Raw genomic sequence first — 24,443 nt, forward strand, 5'->3', positions numbered from 1 at the left:
AAAGCTTATACTTTACCATTTATCTCACCCTTTAAGATCTTATCTCCTCATATTTACATTGTACTTTCTCTTGCTCTCTCTCTCTCTCTCATATATATGCCTCATGTCTTCATATCAATTTATATATAGGGTGAGAGTAATTATAACTACAAAGACATAGATGTTGATATAGAGTTGAATTTATATCATGTATATACAAAGACGATAGATATATGTCGTCTTGTCCATCATATCCAACCTTAAAAGTCTCCAATGTAGTCCCGTTCACGCCTTTGGGATATTTTACTTGTTCTTGCAGTGATACAAAGTAAAAAAATTCCTTCATTTTTCTTAGGTACATTTTTTTACTATACACAAACAATAATACAAAGACAGAGGACTTTCGACTACCACTTAGATGCGAGCCCGGCCTTTAACAGTGACACATACAAGAGCTGGTTCCATGTGTCCGGTACACCAGGCAAACACCAATGGCTACAATCTTGGTGGCGCACAGCCTCTCTTTTCTCCTTTTCCGTCCTGTACACCATTCTATATATCGACGGATGACCATCTTTTCTGAAATCCGTTAGTCGACTTACGTTCATGTATACCACCGGAGTTTTCATTGTATCACGGAGAATATACTCGAGAGCTCTCATCTTCGAAGGATACTTTGCCAAGTACATCGTGTTATAAATCGGTTCCGTTTCTTTATGGCATTGTCCTCCTGAATTCCATGGCCCTCCTCTGCAAAATATCACCAGTTCAAATACGATCAAGAACACGTTTTGCAGTAAATAAAAAGTATATTTCGATTGAGAATTACCTAAAATGTGTCACAGAGTACCCTCTAAATATGACATGTGTATGATTCCGATCGATGTTCTTATCCACCCATTTCGCCCAAGTAATGAGAGCTCGTTTATAAGCTTCGAGAACCTTGAGCCTCGGATACACAACGTTTCCTTCTTGGTAATAGTTTTCTCTACAGAAAGAAATCAAAAATCGTTGTTAACTAATAAATTACACGACTAGGGCTTCTTGTTCAAGTTCTTTGTTTCAGTCTCATACCCTAGCTTTGTTTTGTCATGAGTCCACCAATGACCGGTGTTGAAAATCAATATATCAGCATCTCGATACATAGATGTCGTCTTGTCCATCATATCCAACCTTAAAGTCTCCAATTTTGTCCCGTTCACGCCTTTGAAACTCGATTCCCTAACAAAAAAGGGCGAGCCAACGAAATCCACAGTGCAATTATAGTCCTACATGAACAAGAAAGAGACCCCAAAAAACATCAAGCAAACATGCAGCTTTTAGAGATAATACTACACCAATCCACACAAAATAAATATGTCACCTCGAATCTGAAAGCGTAAAACCCTTTCTTCTTGAACTCTCTTCTCCCAGAGATCTCATACACTCGTTTCTTGTCCTTGACGCTATGTCGAAGGATGCAAACAAGAGATTCCCACATGTTCCGGTTAATCGAATCTCCCACAAATACCAGCTTCTTCCCTCTTAGCTTCTCCAAAAAATCAGTTCCATTCAACCTTTACATTTCAACACAGAGATACCAATCATTGTACTACTCATCAGACAAAACTAACTACCAATCTAATTTCAAAACTCATTTCACTAAAAAACCTCAATCAAAATCTTGTTACATACTCAAAAACCTAATTTATATCAAGAATCAGTTACCTTGGAATGTCACACCCATTTGGTTGCCACCTCCATTTAACATAAGCATCATCAGGTCGTCCATTGGCGTGACAGTTGAAATCTCTGTCTATATACGGACAAGAACCAGATGGGTAATACGGCATTGTCTCACCATCAGCTCTCACCCAACTTCCATCGTAGATATCACAATCCTCAAACGAACCTCTGCTTCGATCTGTAGCCACAGAGCCATTCTCGTTACTTGTGTTTGCAGGCACAAATCTACCTCCCAAATCAGATACCAAGCTCGAGCTGTTCGCCACACTTGTTGTAGCATTTACTTCGAGGGTATTTTGGTCATCTGTCAAACTCGAGTTCGTCGTAACTGTTTCACCAGATCTTTGTCCAGAACCAAAGCTTGGAACTTTACCCTCTTCAGACAAAGCTGTGTTCTTCGAACCAGCATCTCTTGTTTCTTCAGATCTTTGTTCGGGAGCAAAGGTTGGAACTTTGGCATCTGGGACCGTGTCGGTGAGATTTACTACTTGAGGCTTCTCGTCAACTTGCTTGACAGAAGAAGAAGATGTGTTTAGATTGGAGTTTTTGAGACCTTGAAGCAGAGGAGAGACGAAGGGGACATTGAAGGAGGAACTAGTAAGGGAGAGAAGTGTGACGAGAAGGAGAGAAGCAACGACTCCTAAACCGAATCTGGTCAAGATGTTTCTTCTAGAAGACAGAATCTGGTCTGGAAACAAGAGTTTCTTAGACGAATCCATCTTCTTTGGTTGGTTCGAATTCAAATTAGAGTAGACAAAACATGGAGAGACTTGGAGAAGAAACTTTTAAAACAAAAAATAACAACAATGGTAATTCTGGTTATTAGATTTTGGTTTCAGATGAGACTTCAGAGAGTTTGGGGGAAAAAAAAGCGGTTTACTCTCGAAGATAACGATTTCAGTTTAAAATCACCATTGATGCTTCTCAAAAGTTAAAACTCAGGCCACTTCTTAATAAAATATTAATGAAGTTGTTAATGAATGTATAGCTTTTTTAAATAATAAAAAAAAACTCAATAATTAGGAAATAATGTAGCTCTAAACTTTTAAAATCCAATTATTAGTCAAAGAATGAAAACTTTAGTTTCCAAAACTGGCACTTTTGATTAAATTCCCAAATCTAAAACATCTATGAGGATATGGCTAAGATATTACTATGAAAGTAGAGACTATAAAATAGTGCTAATTTGTTACTCCCTCTGTATTAGAAAGATAATGTTTTAGAATTTTCACCAAGATTAAAAAAATAATAAATAATATATTATTGTTAATTACTTTTGTTTTCTATTTTTTTAATACTCATTTAGTTGTGTTTTTGTGACACTTGTCATTCAATTACATGCATACATTGAATTATGTATTGTAAAAATAAAAACATTAAATAGTTATTTGGTTTTGAAAATAAAAATACATTAAAGAAAATCATTTTGTGATAAAAAAAAATATTCTAAAACATCATCTATTAGAATAGAGAGGGAGTAGTAGTATAATTTTAATTACTATAATTAATTCCCTTAATAATTATCTAAGTGTAATAATTAGAAAGTTAATGTGGATCGTGGTAATGTACCAAAAAATAATACGTGCAGAGTGGCACCGACTATGTCTAAGCACACGTGTCATAAAAAGGAGTCACGAGACTTTGGACCGACATCATTCTCGTTAACTACGATTGCTTATAGCCGCGTGATCTTCTTAACGGTCTCATGTGTGTGTGGTCTGAATCTGTAAGTGCACGCCTTCTGTGATTCTGTCGTCACAGTGGAAATAGTCTCCACGTTTACGACTCTACTTGGTCCATATTTGTTCATGTAGTGGAGAGTACAAAAAGACCATCCTAATTCCTTTTTGTTCGGTGGTTTTGTCGTGTGTGTAAGTGTGAGGCAAAGTTGTGAGTATATTCTTGAATTAAACACTTTGACCGGATTTAATTCGATTCGCTTGGACCAGGTCCTCTTTTAACCGATATGATTCGATTTTGGAATATTAACATTGGTTATGGGATGAATGTCATTTATTTATTTTGGTTTACTCAGTTCAAGTTTCTAGGGTTTTGATTTTGGCAAAAATGAAGTTAGAATTTTTGTTCAATTTGATAATTTGGCTTCAATTTATCATTTTGTTTTAAGATTTACAGACAATTCGGTTCGATTTTTATTTACGAAATAAATTAGTTCAGCTTGAATTTTTATGCCCTTTCTAAATCCAAAAATTAAAGATTGATGTGTCAGGCTAATCAACATTTTCTATTGCATTTAATATATTTTTTTTTTACATAAAAGTTACACTCAACTCCACAGTTTATATCAACATTTATAAAAAGACAAAAAACAAAACAAAAACCCAAGAAAAGAAAAAAAATGAAAACAAGAAAAAGAGTGTTACATTAATCATCATCTAGGACCTGAGAGTTCAATGGCTTCTACTACAAGAGACGATTCCTGGATATAATCTGAGTAATACCTTACACGAGGAGATGAACTCATCATCCCCGGTGGCAACGGCGGTGGTTGCGACTCCCCAGTACCGTTCTGCGTCGCTTCCCATCTCTCAGCCAAGCCGTCGCCTTCAAGCATTTTCATTACTTCTGACATTTTTGGTCGATGAGATGGATTGAACTGAGTGCATAGAAGCGCGACCTGAACGATTTCTTCGAGCTCTACTCTATCAAACTTGTCATTAAGTTCTTTGTCTATTAGTTGCTTTAGTTTCCCTTCTTGATACAGCTTCTTCACCTGCCATTTTTAAACAATCTCATTTCCTCAGACACATAAACCAAACCAGAATAGGAAGTGAATCAAGAAACATAGAAAAAGGGGCTTACCCAGTCAAGCATTACACCTTTCTGGTGTGAGGAACGGCCGAAGTCAAGAGCTTTCTGACCAGTAATGAGCTCAAGGAGAAGTATACCAAAGCCAAAGACATCGGTCTTCTCAGAAGACTGACCAGTAGATAAGTACTCCGGTGCAATGTGGCCTACAGTTCCACGAACTGCAGTTGTGACGTGTGAGTCCCTATGGTCAAGAAGCTTAGCTAACCCGAAATCACCAACAACTGCTTCAAAGTCCTCATCCAACAGAATGTTCGCCGCTTTCACATCTCGGTGTATAATCTTTGGGTCACATTGCTCATGTAGGTACACCAGTCCTCTAGCTGTCCCAACCGCTATCTTCTTCCTTCTTGACCAGTCTAATGCTGGCTCTCCCCGGATATTATCTAAACAAAAATTGCAGCAAGAATGAACTATTACAAACTTGCAAAAGAGATCAAAGAGACAAGCAAATTTGGTTTTGGAACCTGCATTACCTTTTAAGCGTGATGCGACGCTCCCATTTGGCATGTAAGGGTAGACTAATATTCTCTCTTGGTTGCTACTACAGAAACCGCGGAGCCTGAGGAGATTTCGATGAAGAGCCAAACTTATAGTCTCTACTTCTGTCTGAAACTGGACTTCTCCACCCGCGATGTTACAGTCTTTGAGACGTTTGACAGCTACCAACGATCCATCACTTAAATGGCCTTTGTACACAATCCCATATCCACCTCTTCCAAGAATGTTCTTCGAGTTGAAATGATTGGTCGCGGATCTAAGCTCTTTGAATGTATACCTCTTCAAGTGTCCTAAACTCACCTCTGGATCATATTGTTCTGCAAGAAGAAGAAACTGTTAGTTTTTCCCCGCACAAGATAAAGCAAAGCAGAGAAATTTTCAAGATACCAACCATTAACGTCAAAAAATATTTGCTTGTTACGCCGATATCTCCACCAAAGAAACATTCCACTTGTAAAGAAAACAAAAAATGCTGCACTGAAGCTTGCGGCGAATGCAAGAGCAACGTGATGGCTATTGGTATGAGTTCCTGATTCATCTAAAACAACCAAAGGATTAAGCGAAAAGGTCCATTGACGCAGAAGAATAATAGGGATCCATGAGAAGCAGACGGCTAATACCTGATGGACCATCTTGTGGAAGTGTGAGAGGCTCAGGAAAGACAGCAGAACAGTTTGAAACAGCTTTTGGGCCACAGATTAACGCATTTCCAATTACCCTTTCGTCCAAGAAACAAAACAAATACGATGCTGAATCTTAGTTTCACTTCAATGGATATAGATAAGTTCGTGGAGAACTCTAGTAAAACTTACTTGAAAGTTCTGGCAGAAACTTTTGGTAACGAACCACTAAGATTGTTATATGAAATGTCACTGCACATTAAGAATCAATAACAAATAAGTTACTAAATCTTCTTCCAATGTATTTTATTTTGGACTGTGAACATTAGAAAAAGCAGAGTTTAGACACATACACTAGAGTGAGTCCCTCAATCTTGGATAGAGACTCAGGGCAAGTTCCTGTAAGACTGTTATTATTTAACCGCCTGAAAATGGAAGTGAACAAGAACGGAACAGTGAGACTTGAACTGGAATTTTTAATAAACAAAAGAATTATTGTGAAACCGTAAAGGAGCACTCACAAGTAATTCAAGTTCTTGAGTTCTCCAAGTGAGGCCGGTATCTCCCCGGTGAATGAATTGTTCGAAAGATCAAGTGTCTGAAGCTTCTCCAACCTCCCAATCGTTTCGGGAATTGGACCAGTGATTGCATTGTTTTGCAACAACCTACACCACAAAACCTTAAGCTCAACAAGAAGCAAAACTTAAGAACAAGAATCAAATCATAGCAGAGACTAAAATAACTTACACAGATTGTAGATGGGTGAGGTTTCCGATTCTAGGAGACAATGTACCAGACAAGCTTTGGCTAGGAAGTCCCCTGTTTAGTCAAGAAAACAAAACAAGTCTCAGATATCTCTCGGGTCTTTTTGTCTTGTGTAATAGAGAGAGAGAGAGAGAAGAGAAGAGAAGAGAAGAGAAGACTCACAACATAGAGACATAGCCATCAGTGCAACTAACCATTCTCCAACTACAAGGATCAACAGAATTCACATCCCAATTCTCAAGAACATTGTACGGATCATTCAATTCATTCTTCACAGCCACCAAAGCCGTCACTGCTCATTTCAGACAAACAAAAAAAAGAAAGAAACTTCAGAGACTGATAGAACAAATCTAACCTCAAAGCTCATATGAATTCTCTTATCCCTAAAGTTGCTTGTTTTTCGAAATTGAATTCTTATCCAAGAAAAAACCTACTAATCCTTATAAATGAACTATCTGCAGGACTGTTCCACAGAGAAAGAAGTAAAACTAGTGTTGCTATTGGGTACAGTTTGAGATATGAGTCTGGTGAGCATTTAAAGCTGTGACATTTATTATCCACTAAAGTAAACAAAAATAACCCAATCCACTCCACACACAAACAAACATTCACCAGAATTTTCGGAACAACTAAGAAAAAAGATGATAAATTCACAGAGAAAACTCCAATCTGAGATGTCTCAAAGAAGAAGACTAACCTTCATAGTTTACACCAGTAGGAGAAAGTGTAGCAGAAGAGACATCAAGGAACAATACCAAAACCAAAAACCCTAATCTCCAAATCACCAATCTTACACCATCCATGACCATATATCCCTCTACTTAAAGCAATCACCTTTGGCCAGGGAAAAAAAAAAAAAAACACAAAGCTTCAGTAAACCCACCAACTCATCTTTCTCTCTCCCATATCTAAAAAAGCCTTCGCCTTTTTGTCTATTTTCAGACACAGAAACTACTTTGAGGCAGTTTGACAAAAAAAAAAAAAAAAAAACTACTTTGAGGCAATCTCACTCTTTTTTTCCAGTAATGGAACCTCTCTCTTGTTTTTGTCTCTCAATCCTAATCAAATGGAGTGAATAGAGAAAACCCAAATTGAAAAATGACGTCTTGCAAAACACTCAGCTTTAGGAGAGAGAGAATTTTCGAAAGAAGTATTAAGAGAATGAGTGCTAAACGAGCAGTGACAAGAGAGAGAGGGAGAGAGAGAGGAGAGAGAGAGAGAGGAGAGAGAGAGAGAGAGGAGAGAGAGAAGTAATAAAGTAAGAAGAGAGAATTTTCCCGAGAAACCAAGCAAACAAAACCACCAAAGTGCTCTGAAAGTCTGAGAATTTTTTCCTAGAGATCTGAGAAACAAAGGAGCTATTGAGGAGTGATACAATGACTCTTGGTTTTATTTTAATCGTTTTTGTTACTTTTGTAGTAATTATTGAATAACTACTTATCTCTCTCTCTCTCTATAACATTCTTTCAAATGGTTTGTTTCTAATTTCCGCACCACTCTTACCAAATCATCTAATCTCATCTGCCTACTCTCTCACATTATTCTCACCACCACTAGTAGAAAAAAGAAAATAAAAAGGAATTAAAAAGAAAAAAAAAAGTAATCAAAAGGAAAGGGACCAAACAAGCATAAATCCAAAATGAAAATGCCAAAAAATCCACAAACACACACAGAAAGATACTGACAGAATAACAAGAAAAGAAGAGACACTCTGTTTTTCTACCTTTTTCTTTTTAATTATATCAAAAATTACTGTGAGGGAAATAAAATAGTACATTTTTAATATGTTTTCATGATTTTCAGTTTGAATTCTTTTTCATTGTTTTTGCATTCGGACAGGTATTTCAAGAAAACTCTTTTTGATATACAAAAATGTGATTAGATTGAAGAGATGGGTCAGAGAGAAAGATAAAAGAAAAAAACATAAGTAAGAACAAGGACCTTTGTCTCTCTCTCTCTCATCTTTTTTTTTTTTTTTGCTTTTTAGAAAAAGTTACAGAGGAAAAAAAAAGGTCCCTTTTGTTGGGCAGATCACGTTCATGGCTCTGTCTCCTATCTTTGTTGGCTTTTTCGGGCTTCAATTATTTTTTTTATCCCTTTTTGAGTTTTTTTTGGTTACAAAGAGAATTATCATTTCTAATATACACTTTTTAAAAAGATAACTTCACTTTACTTTACGAAAATATTAGCGTAGACGATATTGGTTTTATACGAGTTATATTTCACCAAGTTTTATGTTTTGCATATTTCACCAAGTATCATGTTTTGCCTACTCGGGATGGCTAATTTTGCTGGTAAGAAGAACTTGGGAGGACTAATTTTTGGGTAAGAACGTGGGATAGTAATAGATATTGCGATCTCCTTTCACCCGACTCGATGAAAAAAAAATATACCAGAGGCCAGAGCTATAAGTAAAAAAAATGGGCCATGCATGGTCAATAGATGAATGGGCTATGCTCAATAAAATTAAAAAATGGTCCAAAATTGATGAGCCATGTCTAAATCCGGATTTGTCAAAGACTATGATCAAAGGCCACTTCTACATCGAGTCTGAATCGGATGCATTTTTTTGTTTTCGAATTAACCGAATGTGTCTCATACTCACAACATTGGTATAACTCTAGATGAGCCAATCTGCATATTGGTATAACACATTACGTTCGAGTAAATTGTATTTCATGGTATATTAGAGCTTTACAATTCTTCAACAATACATGTGTAATCTCTTATCATATAAATAAAATAAATGCAGTAATTACGACCTCATAATATATCTTCTTCAGTAGAAGATTTAGTTAACATTCTTGTGGTAGAGAAACGTCAAGAAATGAGAGAAAAAAAGAGTTATAAAAGTCATGATGAAAAGCCTTCCGTAAGCTTCACACTCACATCCTCGACATGGTCTAGAAAAGTGTAAAGGAGGGAATAAAGCTTAAAAGCTTCCAATCCTTGTATTTCGACTCTTCTGATTGTGTTCCTCTCGGTATTGTAGTAGAAAACGTAGAAAGGCGTGGATTGATAGGCAAATGAAAACACAATTTCGTTTGTCCGAGTCACTCCAACAACGCGTAAAAGTGCGTCTTCCCCTCCAACAATATTATACATATGCGTCGACCACTCATGCTTTTCCGCATCTTCTAGAACCCACAACCAAATACGTGTACTTCCTCTATGGATATAATCACCACAGTTTTGTTGAGGCCCAAGTAAACCTAGTTTACCATTGTAGTTTATCAGAGGTTTACAATAATGTGATTCAGTGACAGGGTCTGTGTTTTTGACAAATCTGAACTTCTCCGACCTAAAATCAAAGAGAATGATTATGAAATCCCTTGAAGACTTCTTGAGCGCTGGATAATACATAATACCATCGATGCATACATGGTTATAATCATGGTAAACAGAATGGGGTATGCAACATTCGATTCTTCTCCATAATAGTTCTCCACCAGTTTCTAATGTCAGAAATTGATGCTCCTCGGAGCTTTTCATTCCATAGCTCTTCTTCCACGTCATGGACAATACCTTGTATTGTTTGTTTATAGGCTCATACCCTAAATCGCTTCTCATTCCAATCCTCTTCCTCGTCTTGAGTTTGGGTAAGGTCAAAGATTGTCCCGTGCTTGGGTTACATATCACCGAGACCTTATGCTCCTTTCTCATTACATCTGATCATCTCCAAGAAAGACCAAGCCTCTGACAGATCTACATCTTTTACATGAAGTTGCCGAATACGGAATTTTCATAAGATAACTGGCGGCTAAAACAGAGGAGTTGTTGTCATCAAGATTTTGAGGCTGGGGTGAGGAGAAGAAGAACACATGCTTGCCTTTTCGGCAAGCAAACAATAGCTTCGGGCAAGCCAAAGATCAACTCCGTGAAGTCAGGGAGGCACAGACTGGAAGCCCAGAGCTTCGATACGCAACGACATCTTGAAATAGATTTCGCCGGCAGTCTCGAACATATCTCGACAATTAGGTCAACTGGGATCCGTTCGTTACCATTGGTTGAGGTCTTGGCTCTCGTATTGCGTTCGGTGACGGCAACAAGATCCTCCTCCGAGACGTTTTGCTGCTCTGTTTTCCTGGCGGAGATCACTCTAGTTAAAACCCGAGATTGCTAATCACCGGCAACTCCGGCTCCACAGGGTCAGGGATACCAGATGACGACGCAATCTTTACAAGTGAAAACCCTAGAGTGCGTTGCAAAAATAATAATATTTTTGTTTGGTGAAAGCAAAAATAATAATATTGTAAAAAGACTTAATTGTAAGTTAAAATTATTAAATGAACCATGCAATTTTGTAAAATTTGTTGTTTGTATTAGAACTATAAGATATTTTATGAAAATTATCGTAAAGAGTAACAATCACCATAAACACTTACGAGGTGTATTTAAAACATCATTTTGGAGGATTTGTGATTTTTTAAAAAATCTACTATTATTCAATTAGTGATTTTAAAATCACATCTCAAATCCAGTTTTATTGAATATGGAATTTGTTAAAAAGTCATTCAAAATCACTCACAATCCACTGTTATTCAATCAACAATTTGCAAAAATCATAACAAATCTACTGTTATTCAAAACCAAATTCTATTTTTTTTATAGAAAAACATAATAGAGATTGTGAGAGACTTTGGGTACATTTTTGTAAGGGAAATCCTATTTAAAAAATCCCACCTTCCAAAGTGTGTTTTTGAAGGATTGGTTTAAAAAAAAAAAAATTACGATTTTGCAATAAAAACAAATTTTGGGTTTTATCTCTATTATCTCAACCTCTGTTCTATTAGCCTCTCTCGTTTACGGAAGTCTTTGTGAACCTAAAAGCTAAGATAATATTATTCAACACAATAATATTAGGAGACGATGTGTATATTGCCCAGACAAGTATTATTGTGTTGGAGACGATGTGTATATTACAGTGAATGAATCATAAAAGCAAAGATAATATTAAAAGCTAAGTTCTCTTTTATGATTCATTCACGATGTGTAATGCGGTTTTTGTAATGCTCATTTGGAGACGTGTGATCATTTGTTATTTTCATGTGAATATGTTTCGTTTGTCTGGGCTGCTCTTGCTATAGACCTTCTCAAGCGGAGCTACACAATGGATCGAGCTGTTTACGGAAGTGTATTATGATTCATTCAGGGTAAGTTCCTTTGTTCTTGAAATCTTTGAGTTATGATATATTGTTTTATACGTATTTTATTGTTTTAATCTTTGTGTTATGTTTTATGAACATCTCTCGTTTCTGGACTTGAGAATCTCTTAAAACTCCAGTTATAAGTCTCACCAAATCTTATCAAATCTTATCAAATCACAAACTATTTTTTTTTCAAAAATAGAAAATAATAATAAATCCACCAAACTACCTTAAAAACTCATTGTAAATCTCTTAAAATCTTGAATATCATAAATCATCCAAAATCCTATTTTGAATACACCCCCCCTTATTGATATTTTTATTACTCATAATTACATATTATGACAAAGTGATCCTAGGTGAGAATATCAATTGAATGATTATAATAACTGCAATTTTCCGTTAAAATAATTTTTAAATTAAAATAAATTTCATCTTGAAAATTTATCTACCAATAATTATTATAAAAATACACAACTTCTTAAAATAAAAGATTAAATAGTTAAATCCTAAAAACACATATTTTATGAAAGTTCCTATAAATAAACGTAATTGTAAGCTACATAATTAAAGTTGATTAAATTTCTATATTACTGTTTAATCTTTTCTAAAATCTTTAGTTAAATTATAGAATAATATTGGATATTGAATATTAAAATTCATATTATTTAGATTCAGCATGAAAGATAAAATTTGTATTAGTGAACAATGATTTGTTAGTTATCTTGTTAGTTATCTAAAAAGAGACATATATATATATATATATATATACATTTAAAAAAACAGAAACATTTAGATAGACATTTTAATATACAAATTTAGTATCCAATCATATTTATAATATTGGATACTAAATTTGTTAATTTAAAAACAAACAAAATCTAAAAATCATAAAGGTCTAGAAGTTTGACTCTGTGTATATATAGGCATGTCCCAAAAAATAAAACTAAAACCATTCAAACAAAATGGCTTTGTCAAAGTTTCAACTTGCAGCCCTTCTGTTCATCACATATTCTCTCCTATTTACTTCTCAGGGTAAACATCTTATTCATTTTTGTTCTCTCTCTTGTTTTTGCTTGGTTCTTTATTAAATCTCATTTTCACTTGAAAGTGTTGTGCACATAATTAATAAACATATGATTTTATTTTTCTAACAACAAGTCACCCACATACAAATTGTAGAACAATATAGTACACTACTAATGATCACTTTGTGTTTTGGGTGTGGAAATTGATAGTGTTAAAGGCAGACGACATCAGACCTGGAGTATGTAATTTTAGAGGTTCATGCCATATTGACGACGACTGTAGGAAACGATGTGGACCGCCTAAGTTCCCAGATGATACTACGGGTATGTGCATGGGCAATCCTCTTGGTACCGGAGATCTCTGTTGTTGTAGTTTTGGTACTTAAAATATTAATATCATCATTGTAACTAATATCATCATCATTATAATAAAGTGGAGTACAATATCATTTCTACAATTTAGCAGCACCGCAAGATTCTCTCTCGTACCATCTGAAATTCTAAACTTATTTATTATATTTATTTTTGATTTTCGATTTTTTGTTGGACCCCATCTCACAAATGGTTATGTTTGTGGAGAGGAAAACAGAAAACTCAATGGTAGAATTAGCACAAGACCAAAAACTGATTAACCAAACATAATGTAACTCTCTCTCTAGACCTTTACACTCATAAGTCACACCTAATCGACCAACTCCCAAGTCCTATCAACGTGAAATACATTTCTCCTTGTTCTTTTTCAAAGTCAAGAAGATGATACTAATTACTAAAGTCAATAAGAAAATGCTTGTTTATTATTAATGAATATAGTAAGAAACATATAATTAGAGAGAGGTGAAACATCATAATCCGAAACACAAGTCTCAAACTCAATAATATACGCTAAGAGTATTATAAAAGTAACTGATAAAGAGTGAACAAGGCTTATGCAGCCGCGGTGATGTACTGGATTGCCTCCTTGCAGATACCTGTCATTGTTGCTTCAGGACCATACACCTTGAAAATCAAACAGACATGTAACAAGAGTTAGAAACGGGTTTAAATGTGTTTGAGTTTTATTCATTGTGTTGTATATACCTCGATGGGGACACCAATTTCATCTCCAAGTGATCTCATTTTAGCAAGTCCCTTTTGGTAGTTTGGTCCTCCTCTCCTCACAAATATATGCATCCTTGCTGCTTTCAGCTTTGCTTCCTGTAAAAGGTTAAAGAAAAAGCTCATCTATACTTTATAGTCTAGGGGCAATAAATGATGGCTTGTGGATGATTATACTCTCTTCTTGCTTACCTTTTCCTTGAGAGCTCGGATTATGCCATTGAAAGTAGCAGCAACGTCGGTGAAGTTAGCAATTCCACCTCCAATTACCAGAGCTCTGCTTTTTCCATCTGGATTCGCTGTAGCACACTGAAGAATTGGGAAACATCATAGTATTTTATAGTCAGAAGTGTCATTATGTTGGGTTGGTTTGGTATGTTTTAATGTGGAAGGAAAAAACAAAAAAGCATCTTACATCGATGACGACTCTCGCATACTGCAAAACCTCGTCTTCTTTGGGTGCTCCACTGTATTCAGCATAATTTCCAAGCTCAGATGCATACCCGAGATCTCCAACCTGGATATAACATATTAGCACACAATTTAGACATTAGAGGCTATGCAGGAGATTCTCAGTGTTGATTAAGCCTGTACAAAAAAAAACATACGGTATCGGCATAGATGACACTTGCACCTCCTCCAGCTACCATAGTCCAAATCCTTCCCTCGGGATTCAGAACAGTGAACTTCAAAGATGCACTTGTCTGCATAAAGGACAGGGTGATAAGTCATAGAGAAACTTGTGTTTCCAAGTTCTACACAGATTGGTAATGATACCTTCTCATCTAGACCGTGGATGAAGCTCTCTGTTGAACTCATCACTCTTCCAAATGGCATAGGGAATTCAATGTCGCCCCACCTGTAAAAAATGTGTGAGGTTAAGCGTATTGCTTAAATACAGCAGCAGGAAGGCTTATCATTGCCTTCTTGAAGCTCTTGGCTTCGAACAGTTGAAAAAGGTGGAAGAGTCAAACTTACTTCTTAAAGTTTTTGAAAGCAGCGGTGTCATCAAGCTCACCCCTCATATCCAGAGGATAAGGCTTTCCTTCAACCAATGTGAAAGGATTCATCTCCAAGAATGTGAAATCAAGATCTACAGCACAAGATAAAAAAGAAGAGAATAAAAAAGCTTCAGTTACTGAATGAGAGTTCATCACTGTAAATCTGCTTTGACTTGTGTGTAGAATCAGTCACATTTGGCATACCTTCGAATAGGGTAAAAATAACTTGAATAAAATCTTCAAGTTCCCCTTTGATCTGTACGTGGGAAATTAGTAAACCGAAATTGCAAGAAGTTTGTTCAATACAAAGTTTCAGTTCTCTTTAAGTACCTCTAGAGGAAGGGTTGCAACAAGAGGTGCACAAATCTCAGATGTCAGGGAAGCACCCGTGGGTATAGATATGGTCTTGACCTATATAGAAAGTGAACTCAATTTGTTTAGCTTTACGGTATGAGAAAAAAATGACACTAGGAGGATATAAATGAAAAAGCCTTGAAAAATACCTTGTCCCAGTTCTCCTCGATATCAATTCCTCCGCACTCTGAGAAGCTGATGCTGCAGCCAAGTCTATCAGAGACAATATTAAGATAGAACTCTTCATTGTGTGGAACAAATGGTTCAACAATGAATGTTGTAATGGGTCCTTTGCATCCACTCATCTCTACCTGTAGACAAAAGCTAAAACTGTTCAAACCACAGGGAAGGAAACAACAACCAAGCTAAGGAAATGGTCTTTGGGATCATTCCAACAAAAAGGTTACCTCTTTGCCCAAACGTTCATTCACAAAAGTTGCAACGTCAGCGAAATCCAAATTCAAGGCAACCAAACCACTTTTGCCACGCTTCCCAAACAACATATCAGGTTTGACCACAAGCTTCTCGGATGAGAGCCAAGGTTCCCTCTCTACCAACCCATTCAGATCAGTCTCTTGGTTAATCTAAAACACACAAGATTATATGATTACAAGCGTTAACACAACAGAACTGATTCATGTCGGAGAAACCAATGTACTGAAGTAAAGACAAAGTTTTGTGAAATGGATCTAAACCTGAACGGATCTGATAGGCAAATCTTGACCAGAGAGCCTCTTGAAGTGTTCTTTCACCAGTCTCTTTGAGTCGTACTCTCTGATCTTCTTGCGAGCCATGTTTCAACAACGAAACTAAACCCAAAAAAAAAAAAAAAAAAATTAACAGATCCGGGTACAGTGAACAAACACACAAAATCGGAATCAGATCGTTAAAACTATTCAATTAGAGTCTAATGACGATTTGAAACACTAATGAACATCATATAAAACACACAATGGCACACGAGAAGAGACGGAGACAGGAGTATCAACACGAATTTAGTCTACGATTCGAGATGAAACAGACCTACGGAGACGGATCAGAGGAGGAGGAGGAAGAAGAAGAAGAAGATATCGTTGAAAATGGCGGATCTTACTTACCGTTGAGAGAAGAAGAAGGACGGAAGGAGAGAGGTAGCTACAGCTTTTGGTAGTTAGCGAACAAAATCGATACCTCTTCACTTCTTGTTAAGGATCGGTTTTATATTTAAACAATAATCTTTTTTAATTGAAACAGTATTATTTTAATCTATCCAATTACAGCTTTGAAAATTTTGTCCAATTATATAACCACAAACATGTCAATCTGAGTCATGAGTCATACATACTATATGCTAATTCTATTTTGTTTTTTTTGTTTTTTTTTTTTCTAAATTTATATCACATACACTACAAATTTTGGTTTTGTACAAGTAATAAATACAAATGGTATTATTCTATAAAATTAGTTGTAAAACCTTTGGAGTTACTCTTCCATCATAAAGGAGGGTGTTCGTTTGCCCATAAAAGCTACAGCCTACACCTAACGTGTAAGCAAACGTTTCAACTCCCAACCATTTTGATTTTTTTTTCTTTCATTTTTTATATTCCAATATATTTGTATCAATTCGTGTTAGGTAGTGCACCCTAGGGAAGGTCATATCCATTGGATGGAAGGTTTGAGATTACATCCAACTCCAAGATGATAGTAGTATACTTGTTAGATTATCTCCCAAAACATAGTACCGACACGATAATAAATTGGATGCCCAAGGTTTGAAAAGCTGGATTTTCACAATTGGTCACCCATATAGAATGTTAGCATGTCCAAAAATCAAAGTGTGTTTGTTAGATTGGCTTACCGTCTTTACTTGCCGAACCTATACTTTGATACAACCCTCATTGTTACCATTAGATCGATACAGCATTCTTCAGTTGATACAATAAAGAAGCATATTGCAAAAGATGAGACTACTCAGCAAAAGATTTATGATTAAAAAAAAATGCAAGAGAGAAACATTTGGCATCTATAACTATAACCAAGTTGGAAAGAACTTATGAACCTCTCGGGAAATTGAGGCACCAAAAGAGAGCTTGGCACACATACCACTGATCTATTGCCGATATTTCTGTAATCGTATAAGGGATTCATGTTTGTCAAGTAAAGTACAAAGAGCCTCCTTTTAATTGTTTGATTACCAAACCTGTAGAGGAAAAGCTATATTTCCAATAAGTATAACTACCTTCCTCAGAAACGCCTGGGGTGTTTGACAACATAGTAAAGTGATAAAGTTTCACCAACTCAACTTTGGTTTCTAGTTTCTACATTCCTGCAAAGAAAACGATCAAGAACACAGAGAAGAGAATCATCGTAAGATCTGTCATACATACAGGGAACTCTAGGCAAATAAAGAAACAATTAAGAAGCAGAGGCGAGTAGAGAAGACACGAATACAACATACAACCAGTGCCTCGTATGATTATTAGCAAAATCAGTGGCTGAATGAAGTGTAGGTTATATTGGCCTTGAGGTTGAACTTCTAGATTCTTTGAACAACTCAATTCCATTTGGTACCATTTCAATTCCTTCATCAAAATTACAAGAAAATTAAACGACAGAAAGATATATTTGCTGATGGAGATCATGAAACACATACCACTGACAAGTCTCTTACCGGATGAATAAGACCCATCCAATGAGCAAGAATTTCATCTTTAATTAATAACAGATGTGTTGTTTACTATAAACACTTTTTTCAATAGGCACTTAAGAAACTAAAGGAAGCTGCAATAAAGGAAAGATGCAAGTCAGAAAACATCTTTATTTATTTATTATTAAGTCTCAAAACATCATAGGACAAATAATAAACAGTAAGCATCTCTTACACAAATTAGTAAATGAGCCGTGCTTTCTTAACTGGAGAGCTGAATAATGGGGAAAGAGTATCAGACATAGACCTGGCTTTCTTAACAGGAAAGATGAATTGGGACAGAAGAGTGTCTGACAGAGACTGTGATTTGTTAACCAGAGCTGGAGGAGACAGAGCGCAGCAAGAAACAGTTCGCTTAACGCGAAGCATTTCTCTGTAGCTATCTTCGTTTCCATGCTCACTTTCCAATTCATGCCACTTCTGCCACACTTGAGGGTCTGCAAACTGTGATGCATACTTGTAGACTGCACGAGCTCGATCGATTTCTCCCATGCTTTTCTCCAGCTCTGCAAATCTGATGCACATCATCTTCACATCATTCTCTTGAAGATAAGATGATTCTATGGCTTCTTGGAATATCTCCCTTGTTTTGGGAACACCAAACCTCTCTGCTGCACTAGCTATGTATATCTCATACAATTCAAGCTTCTTCTTATCCGCAACTTTTCTTGTGGCTTCTTTGTAAACTCCCATGGCCCTCTTCGCCAGACCATAATCTTCTTCAAATTTTGCATACTCAAGGTACATTTGAGCAGCATCAGATGAACTTACCATCAAAACAGCATTCTCAAACAACTCTCTCACCCGCTCCACCTTTGTCTTACCATGTCGCTTTACAAACTTTTTGAGGTACGTTACCCATATATCTTTGACATGAGGATACTTAAACATCTTCACACCATCTTCACACCTCTTTCATACACCTTGAACGACTCTTCAAAGTAGTTTTTCCCCTCAAGAAGCTGAGCATAGTTCAATATAATCTGAGGTGTGGCTATCTTTAATTCCAATATCCTCTCGTACACTAATCTCGTGGATTCCAGTGTCCCTACACTTTCTTCTAAATCAACGTAAAGTGACCACAACCTCAGGGACTTATGTAGCTTTAGCTGGACTGGTTCTGGTTCGTTCCCACTGGCAGCCACTCTGTTTCTGACTTCTACCGATGGTACAGCTGTAGCACGCCTCATCAGCTCTAAAGCTCCTTTGAAATTCTTATGACTCAACTCCATCTCGGCCCACTCACACCACACACAAGCCAAATGATCCACGGTTTTGTAGTTAACTTGGACAGCCTTGTCAAGAACCACTCTTGCATTAACCAAATCATTGTGTGATTCATACAACTTGGCAAAATCAACCCACAACGTGTAAGGAGACTTGCCTACTGCTTTCATAGGATCCACAGTCCTCACAGCTTCTGTATAAGTCAGTATCTGCTTCTCTGCATCTCCCTTAAACAACTTAACTCTACGATGCCATTGTTCAACGTTGTGTGGGTTTTGCCTCAAGAGAACACTGTTTGCAAGAGCGGGTCTTCTGTTCATCAGTTCCTCCAAACGAGCCAATCGCAGATCAACATCATTACCATCGTTCAACCAATACCCACGCAAGAGTTTCCTCTGCATCTCTTCAACAGACAGAGAAGTATTAACACGGACATCTTCCTCCTCCTCCTCCTCCACCTCCTCCTCCTCTGCCTCGGTTTCATCTTCTTCCATCCTATTGGCAACACAACTCTCCTCAAACTTCGAGTAAGCGTCAAATATAACACTAAAGTCTCTCACTGTAACCACTTTCATCATTCCTTCCTCATAGATATCCCGCGCCTTCTCAAACAGATTCTTTCTAATGTAGTACTCCGCAAGGTAAGTCCAGAGCATCCCTACTTCATCAGTGAACTTTGCAATGCCTCCCCTGATGATAGCCTCCACATCAAGACCAGAAACGTCATTAGCATGGTTAGCAACAACCTCAAGCAGATCCTTCCAAAGACTGTAAACGCTCTTGCCTTTACTAGACTGAAATTGAAACTCGCCGTTCAATACAGAGGCTAAACACTCTGAAGACTCTTGCCAACGACCAAACTTGATGAGAAAGTCAATAAAATCCTCAACGTAACTAGGATCATACCTAAGATACCTTCGATAAACCCTAACCGAAGTCTCCACAGGAACACCTTCCAGACTCGCAAATTGGAGATAAGATTCCCAGATTCTACCATGTTGTGTGACGGGAAGAGCAGAGAGAGCCCGATCGAAAGTTTTACGTGTCTTAGTAATCAATCTCTGAGAAACTAGGGTTTCAAGATACAAGAGCCAGATCTTAGGCATGTTATGCATCGTAACGAGAGCTCTTTCGAAAGTATTGTTCAGGATCTCGTACTGTTGTTGAGTAACACACTTATCGCTAACGAGATCGAGACGTTCGCGGAGATACGCGTACCAAAGCTTGTAGCTACCGGGAAGAGATTTAAGAGCTCGCTCGTAGATCACGGCTCGGTCCTTGAAAGAAGACTCGGATTTCGAAATCAGATATCTCCACCATGGTTTTAGGGTTTTGGGGTTTCGTAGTATAGTTTCCTCGTGTAAGAGGTCTTCGTCAGAAGAAGAGAACACCATTATCACAAAATCTCAAAAACCTAAATCGAATAACGAAAAAACACACACACAGAGATGTTGAGAGAGAAATAGATATGTGACTGATATATATAGATAAATAGACCAATCAAAATCAATATCGGTAATTTTCCTAATAGATAATTATTTCCTTTTTTTGACATATATACATTACCAATTTTCCTTTTACCATTACCATTTCTCAATGTAATTCATTCTATACATTACAAATTCGTTTCAACTCATTACTCATCTGACATCTTAAGAGGTATATTCAATAAAATGTTTGAAACAATATCTGTTTGAAATACCAAATCATATATTATTTAATTATGAATTTTAACAATAATTGTTTCATTAAAAATACACAAAGTTTAAATTCCATTGTTTTAAGCGGGATTCAATAGCCATTTTATAACAAATCATTAAGAATTCTCAAATTCATAAAATTCACTAAAACTCAGATTATATAAAATATAAGGTTGATTACATCTTTCAGATTCTTTTCTATAAATTTCACAAATTTTGTGGGAGATATTCTTAAACGTTTTCAATTTCATGACTTTTATAAATTTATAAAACGATACCCAAGATTTTGAAATTTTGGATATAAGAGCCTTTTCATTAGACATACTAAACAAAGTGTCTTTAATTAAAAATGAAATATTATTATTGTAAAACAATTTCCTTGAAAAATGTGAGACAATAGATCTAGAGAAAAAACGCTCTCTCTTCTCATTAAACAAAAACTCACCACCAATCTACTTTAACCAGCTTTAGTGACTCTATCACCACCGGAGTCGGGTTTTATTTTTTTATTTAGCTTTGTTTCTTCCTTTCTTGGTATATCCTTCTCTTTTTTCTACTAACGGCATCAGATATAGTTTTCCAGATCTAGATTTTTAAAGCTTAAATCTTCCCACCTTTAGGTTAGTGGCTTGGTTCTTGTGTTATAGTCACAAGCATTTTCATATCTGGCCGGCTTCCATGGCAGATGCAGTCTTCAACTGTTTCTTCACTGCGTCAGATGAAGAAATCTCACCATCGTAGATCTAGATCTCCTTCCTTTTCTCCTAAAGAGTCTTTAAGGTTTGAAATTGTCTCACCGCCTCCGTAGTTCTACGCCAGAGCAACAAAAAGAGGTCACACGACACTTTATTCCGGGTCAAGTATTGCGGTTAGAAGATTCTTGTATTAGCATCTGTTTGTGTGGTTTTTCTTGTCTCAAATCTGTTTTAAGTTTTGATTTTTCAAAGATTTAAGTTTTAATTGTCTATTTTTGGGTCTCTAAATTCTGATCGGGTTTCACAGACAAGAATTATTTTTCTTGTCTCAAATCTTATGTTTTAAGTTTTTTCCCATAATCTCCAGGAGTATTTTGTGGTCGCAGGCTTATCAAATATTTGTTCAGTTCGATCGAAACTGCATAAACATTTAAATAAGAAAATAAAGGTTCTTTGGTCACGAAAACAATTCGTTTATTTATTCGAACCAGTATACATTTGGACAAAACAGAAACGAGATTTATTCTTGCTAATAATAACTTAACACATATGACTAAATGAGTCATTGCCCTAAACACAACCCGGTCATAATTAGTCATGTTCAAGCAAACCAGAGCCCTTATAAATTTCTCATGCATCAGTGCATCGATTCTTGCTGCCATATCCGGAGTCAGGTAGTCCTGCCAATCTCCGACCTTTCCCTTCCTGAAATACGCGCTATTAGACCAACGAACCTGAGGAACGTCCTCTCTAATTTTTTCCCCTTCGTTGACTTCAAGATTCTTCAATGTCTCGAAACTGGACATATTCACAATTTTCACAACAACTCCTTTCTTCACTTCCTCAGCTGCGAATCCATAGCCCATAAACTGAGCCAATCTCTTCACATACGGCAAAGGATTAGATTTCATTGCCTCATACTTGAGGAACAAAATATGTTTTGGGTTCTCTTGGTAAGCTTTCCAATACCCCAATACATGGTCTAGATAATGACCATACACAGAAGCACCTCGACAGAACATATCAAAAGACTCCTCAAGAGTAGTGAGAGGGCCATAGTCTAACCTTTGCTTTTGCAAGAAAGTCCACATGGAGATGAAAGTGTCCTTTGGGTCTCTCCAGATGTAAACCATCTTACAACCCGCTTTGGCTACGGATTTTGGTAGTAACCCGTACGGGATATGAGTCGCAAACAGAGTGTTTCCTTTGTCTTTGAGAGCTTTAACTTTAGGAAACAATGAGAATTCGATCTCAATGAAAGGAAAAAGCTCATGAGGGTTACGTTTAAGGAGAGGGTTGGAGGAATCGTCGAAGCGAGATCGATTGACAATGGCGAAAGTTAGAGCCTTGAGCCAGGTGGTACCTGTCTTTGGGTAGCTACAAATGAAGAAGTCAATGGATCGGGCTTGGAAGAACTCTTGCGCATAAAGGCAACCTTCCAGATGAGGCTGTGACATCCAGTGACCACCGTACTCGATCAACTGAGCTTTTGGAAACCAGCCTTTGGTGTGAGGAAACGTGGCGATTATCTCTTGGTAACGTTTCTGATTCTTCTCGAACTCTGTTGACTCTTTCTTGGTCTCGTCGTGGTGGCTCGGTAGGTTCATTTGTGATTCCATTAGAGATAGATAAAAGAGGATTTGAGGAACTTGTGTTGTGTTCTGTGAAGATAAGTGTTAGTTAGTTGTGTGTCCGGAAACAGCTCGGTTTGGTTTTTAGTAGTGCATGTAATGAATTTTACCCGCGTGTTGATATGTCGTATCAGAAACCATCCTCAAATGCCACACCTGTCCTTCATAATCTCTCAGCCATTAGATCTTAGGGAATCTTCAATCCCAAGACATGGGATATATTCTTATATCCAGAGATTGGGTAACTAACCTATGTAATTTATTATATTAAACTTGAAAAATAACCGGTTTGTACATAATGCAACAACACTATCAGAAATATATTTCCCGTTGAATTGAACTCCGGCGATCGATTAAGTGATCAATACAATTGTAGTCTGTGCATGAACGAATATGATAGACTTATTGTGAGTTATTTGAGACTTAATTGGGGACTCTGACCAATTATGTGCCATGCAAAGTAATATTCTTCTTTTGTATTCTTAATTAGTGTATCTCTAGAGGTCCCTCTACTCTAGAATTGACCGTGTCTTCATTTGTAAACATTCATGGTCATGCCCCAGCTGTTTCTTACTTTTTCTAGTGAATGACAATGATAAAACTTTTTCTATTGTTAAGATTGAATTGCCAATCATAGGAAACTTATAGTTCTCTCTTGTCCAATCTCGTCAGAGTAAAGTCAAGCAAATTCCAAGTTCTTCAGTGCATTGGTCATATATTTGGGATAACAAAATAGAAATTTTGCATGAAAGTTTGAAGTTGCATAAACAAATTTATTATTAAATGAAAAAAAAAAGGAATAGAGAGCTCAGACAGGCCGTATCTAATCTGATAAATCAGAAGAATGCGAAGGACCCAACCATCGCTAAAGACAATTCATCACAGCTCATAGCATCAGTCGGGTATCGAACCCTGGTCTATAACGTAGTAGAGACAAATTACACCAGTAGACCACTGATGATTTTTGTTTATTTACCATTCTTTCTTAAATATAATATAACGTAACATATTCCAAAATTTCAACACTCAAAGCGGTTCAGTTTAATATAAGCTTTTGAATGCTTCCCTTGTTATATACAATCTTGTGTATTTTGGTCTTTTAACTTGTAAAACAAATTTGAATCCCTCACCTGAAACCGAAAAGCAAGCTGTTGTTGGGCATGAAGTAAGATTTCTTCTTCTCCCTGGATATCTATACGCCAAACTCGAAGTGTCTTATCGCCCAGCTTCATCCCGTTTACAATGATGTCACATGAAATATATGTTACTGAAGGATTTTCGTAAACACAGAACGTACATCCCTTTGAATTTCCAGTTTCCGTGTCTTTGACCAAGGTGAAACCTCTTAGGGGCGGCCCAAAGCTCCCTGATATCTGCCTCTGTCAATAAATAAGGAAACCCACCCACAAATATGCGTTCAGGAACCTCAAGCCCACCACAAGACCCCTGTAAAGCTTTAC

General features: G+C 36.7%; 3 protein-coding genes, 1 long non-coding RNA gene, 1 other non-coding gene and 3 pseudogenes across 7 annotated transcripts; 1 reads left to right on the forward strand and 7 right to left on the reverse strand.

Annotated features, from left to right (window-relative positions):
• Window positions 1–163: 163 nt before the first annotated feature.
• LOC104752745 (protein trichome birefringence-like 2) lies at window positions 164–3,573 on the reverse strand. Its single transcript, XM_010474956.3, has 5 exons — window positions 1,687–3,573; window positions 1,343–1,535; window positions 1,054–1,247; window positions 809–967; window positions 164–729 (listed from the first exon to the last, which is right to left on the reverse strand). Exons 1-5 carry the CDS (start codon window positions 2,421–2,423, stop codon window positions 387–389), a joined length of 1,626 nt encoding a protein of 541 aa, XP_010473258.1. The 5' UTR covers window positions 2,424–3,573; the 3' UTR covers window positions 164–386.
• A 357-nt stretch (window positions 3,574–3,930) lies between these two features.
• On the reverse strand, window positions 3,931–8,404 carry LOC104752747 (protein CLAVATA3 INSENSITIVE RECEPTOR KINASE 1). Of its 2 annotated transcripts, none has more exons than XM_010474957.3 (11): window positions 7,117–8,404; window positions 6,582–6,711; window positions 6,402–6,473; window positions 6,176–6,319; window positions 6,008–6,079; window positions 5,847–5,906; window positions 5,655–5,752; window positions 5,426–5,572; window positions 5,010–5,351; window positions 4,528–4,919; window positions 3,931–4,438 (listed from the first exon to the last, which is right to left on the reverse strand). In XM_010474957.3, exons 1-11 carry the CDS (start codon window positions 7,226–7,228, stop codon window positions 4,097–4,099), a joined length of 1,911 nt encoding a protein of 636 aa, XP_010473259.2. In that variant the 5' UTR covers window positions 7,229–8,404; the 3' UTR covers window positions 3,931–4,096. The 2 variants fall into 2 exon arrangements, with proteins under 2 accessions (XP_010473259.2, XP_010473260.2); XM_010474958.3 differs by having other exon boundaries at window positions 5,426–5,563; window positions 7,117–8,127.
• A 729-nt stretch (window positions 8,405–9,133) lies between these two features.
• On the reverse strand, window positions 9,134–11,068 carry LOC104754100 (F-box protein DOR pseudogene; annotated as a pseudogene).
• Window positions 11,069–12,462: 1,394 nt separating this feature from the next.
• Window positions 12,463–13,052, forward strand: LOC104752748 (uncharacterized). The gene is made up of 2 exons (XR_762012.2): window positions 12,463–12,601; window positions 12,805–13,052. It is a non-coding gene; the product is annotated as an uncharacterized LOC104752748 (long non-coding RNA).
• Window positions 13,053–13,370: 318 nt separating this feature from the next.
• LOC104752749 (ATP-citrate synthase alpha chain protein 2) lies at window positions 13,371–16,507 on the reverse strand. Of its 2 annotated transcripts, none has more exons than XM_010474959.3 (13): window positions 16,142–16,507; window positions 15,740–15,853; window positions 15,452–15,628; window positions 15,194–15,355; window positions 15,021–15,101; window positions 14,895–14,946; window positions 14,668–14,782; window positions 14,467–14,548; window positions 14,298–14,393; window positions 14,105–14,206; window positions 13,882–13,998; window positions 13,672–13,788; window positions 13,371–13,590 (listed from the first exon to the last, which is right to left on the reverse strand). In XM_010474959.3, the coding sequence occupies exons 2-13, from the start codon at window positions 15,836–15,838 to the stop codon at window positions 13,519–13,521; spliced, it is 1,272 nt and encodes a 423-aa protein (XP_010473261.1). In that variant the 5' UTR covers window positions 15,839–15,853; window positions 16,142–16,507; the 3' UTR covers window positions 13,371–13,518. The 2 variants fall into 2 exon arrangements, with proteins under 2 accessions (XP_010473261.1, XP_010473263.1); XM_010474961.3 differs by having other exon boundaries at window positions 16,068–16,201.
• A 1,403-nt stretch (window positions 16,508–17,910) lies between these two features.
• LOC104754101 (uncharacterized) lies at window positions 17,911–20,358 on the reverse strand (annotated as a pseudogene).
• Window positions 20,359–21,804: 1,446 nt separating this feature from the next.
• LOC104752750 (cytosolic sulfotransferase 18 pseudogene) lies at window positions 21,805–23,041 on the reverse strand (annotated as a pseudogene).
• Window positions 23,042–23,787: 746 nt separating this feature from the next.
• On the reverse strand, window positions 23,788–23,871 carry LOC147926079 (small nucleolar RNA snoR114). The gene has a single exon (XR_015585577.1). It is a non-coding gene; the product is annotated as a small nucleolar RNA snoR114 (small nucleolar RNA).
• Between the last annotated feature and the right edge of the window lie 572 nt (window positions 23,872–24,443).

This window comes from Camelina sativa, chromosome 16, assembly GCF_030686135.1.
Source record: "Camelina sativa cultivar CO46 ecotype springtype chromosome 16, ASM3068613v1".
Taxonomy (NCBI): domain Eukaryota; kingdom Viridiplantae; phylum Streptophyta; class Magnoliopsida; order Brassicales; family Brassicaceae; genus Camelina; species Camelina sativa.

What these genes read in the sequence shown, in the direction of transcription:
- LOC104752747 (XM_010474957.3), bottom strand. Translation starts at nt 7,228, where the DNA reads ATGGTCATGGATGGTGTAAGATTGGTGATTTGGAGATTAGGGTTTTTG. An exon ending in GTTTCTGCCAGAACTTTCAA is followed by an intron (nt 5,753 to 5,846) that starts GTAAGTTTTACT and finishes CTTGGACGAAAG; the next exon opens with GGTAATTGGAAATGCGTTAA. An exon ending in TCCACAAGATGGTCCATCAG is followed by an intron (nt 5,573 to 5,654) that starts GTATTAGCCGTC and finishes TGGTTGTTTTAG; the next exon opens with ATGAATCAGGAACTCATACC.
- LOC104752749 (XM_010474959.3), bottom strand. Translation starts at nt 15,838, where the DNA reads ATGGCTCGCAAGAAGATCAGAGAGTACGACTCAAAGAGACTGGTGAAA. An exon ending in TCCACGGTCTAGATGAGAAG is followed by an intron (nt 14,394 to 14,466) that starts GTATCATTACCA and finishes TCCTTTATGCAG; the next exon opens with ACAAGTGCATCTTTGAAGTT. An exon ending in ATGCGAGAGTCGTCATCGAT is followed by an intron (nt 13,999 to 14,104) that starts GTAAGATGCTTT and finishes CCAATTCTTCAG; the next exon opens with TGTGCTACAGCGAATCCAGA.
- LOC104752745 (XM_010474956.3), bottom strand. Translation starts at nt 2,423, where the DNA reads ATGGATTCGTCTAAGAAACTCTTGTTTCCAGACCAGATTCTGTCTTCT. An exon ending in TTTACGCTTTCAGATTCGAG is followed by an intron (nt 1,248 to 1,342) that starts GTGACATATTTA and finishes TTGTTCATGTAG; the next exon opens with GACTATAATTGCACTGTGGA. An exon ending in CATGACAAAACAAAGCTAGG is followed by an intron (nt 968 to 1,053) that starts GTATGAGACTGA and finishes TTCTTTCTGTAG; the next exon opens with AGAAAACTATTACCAAGAAG.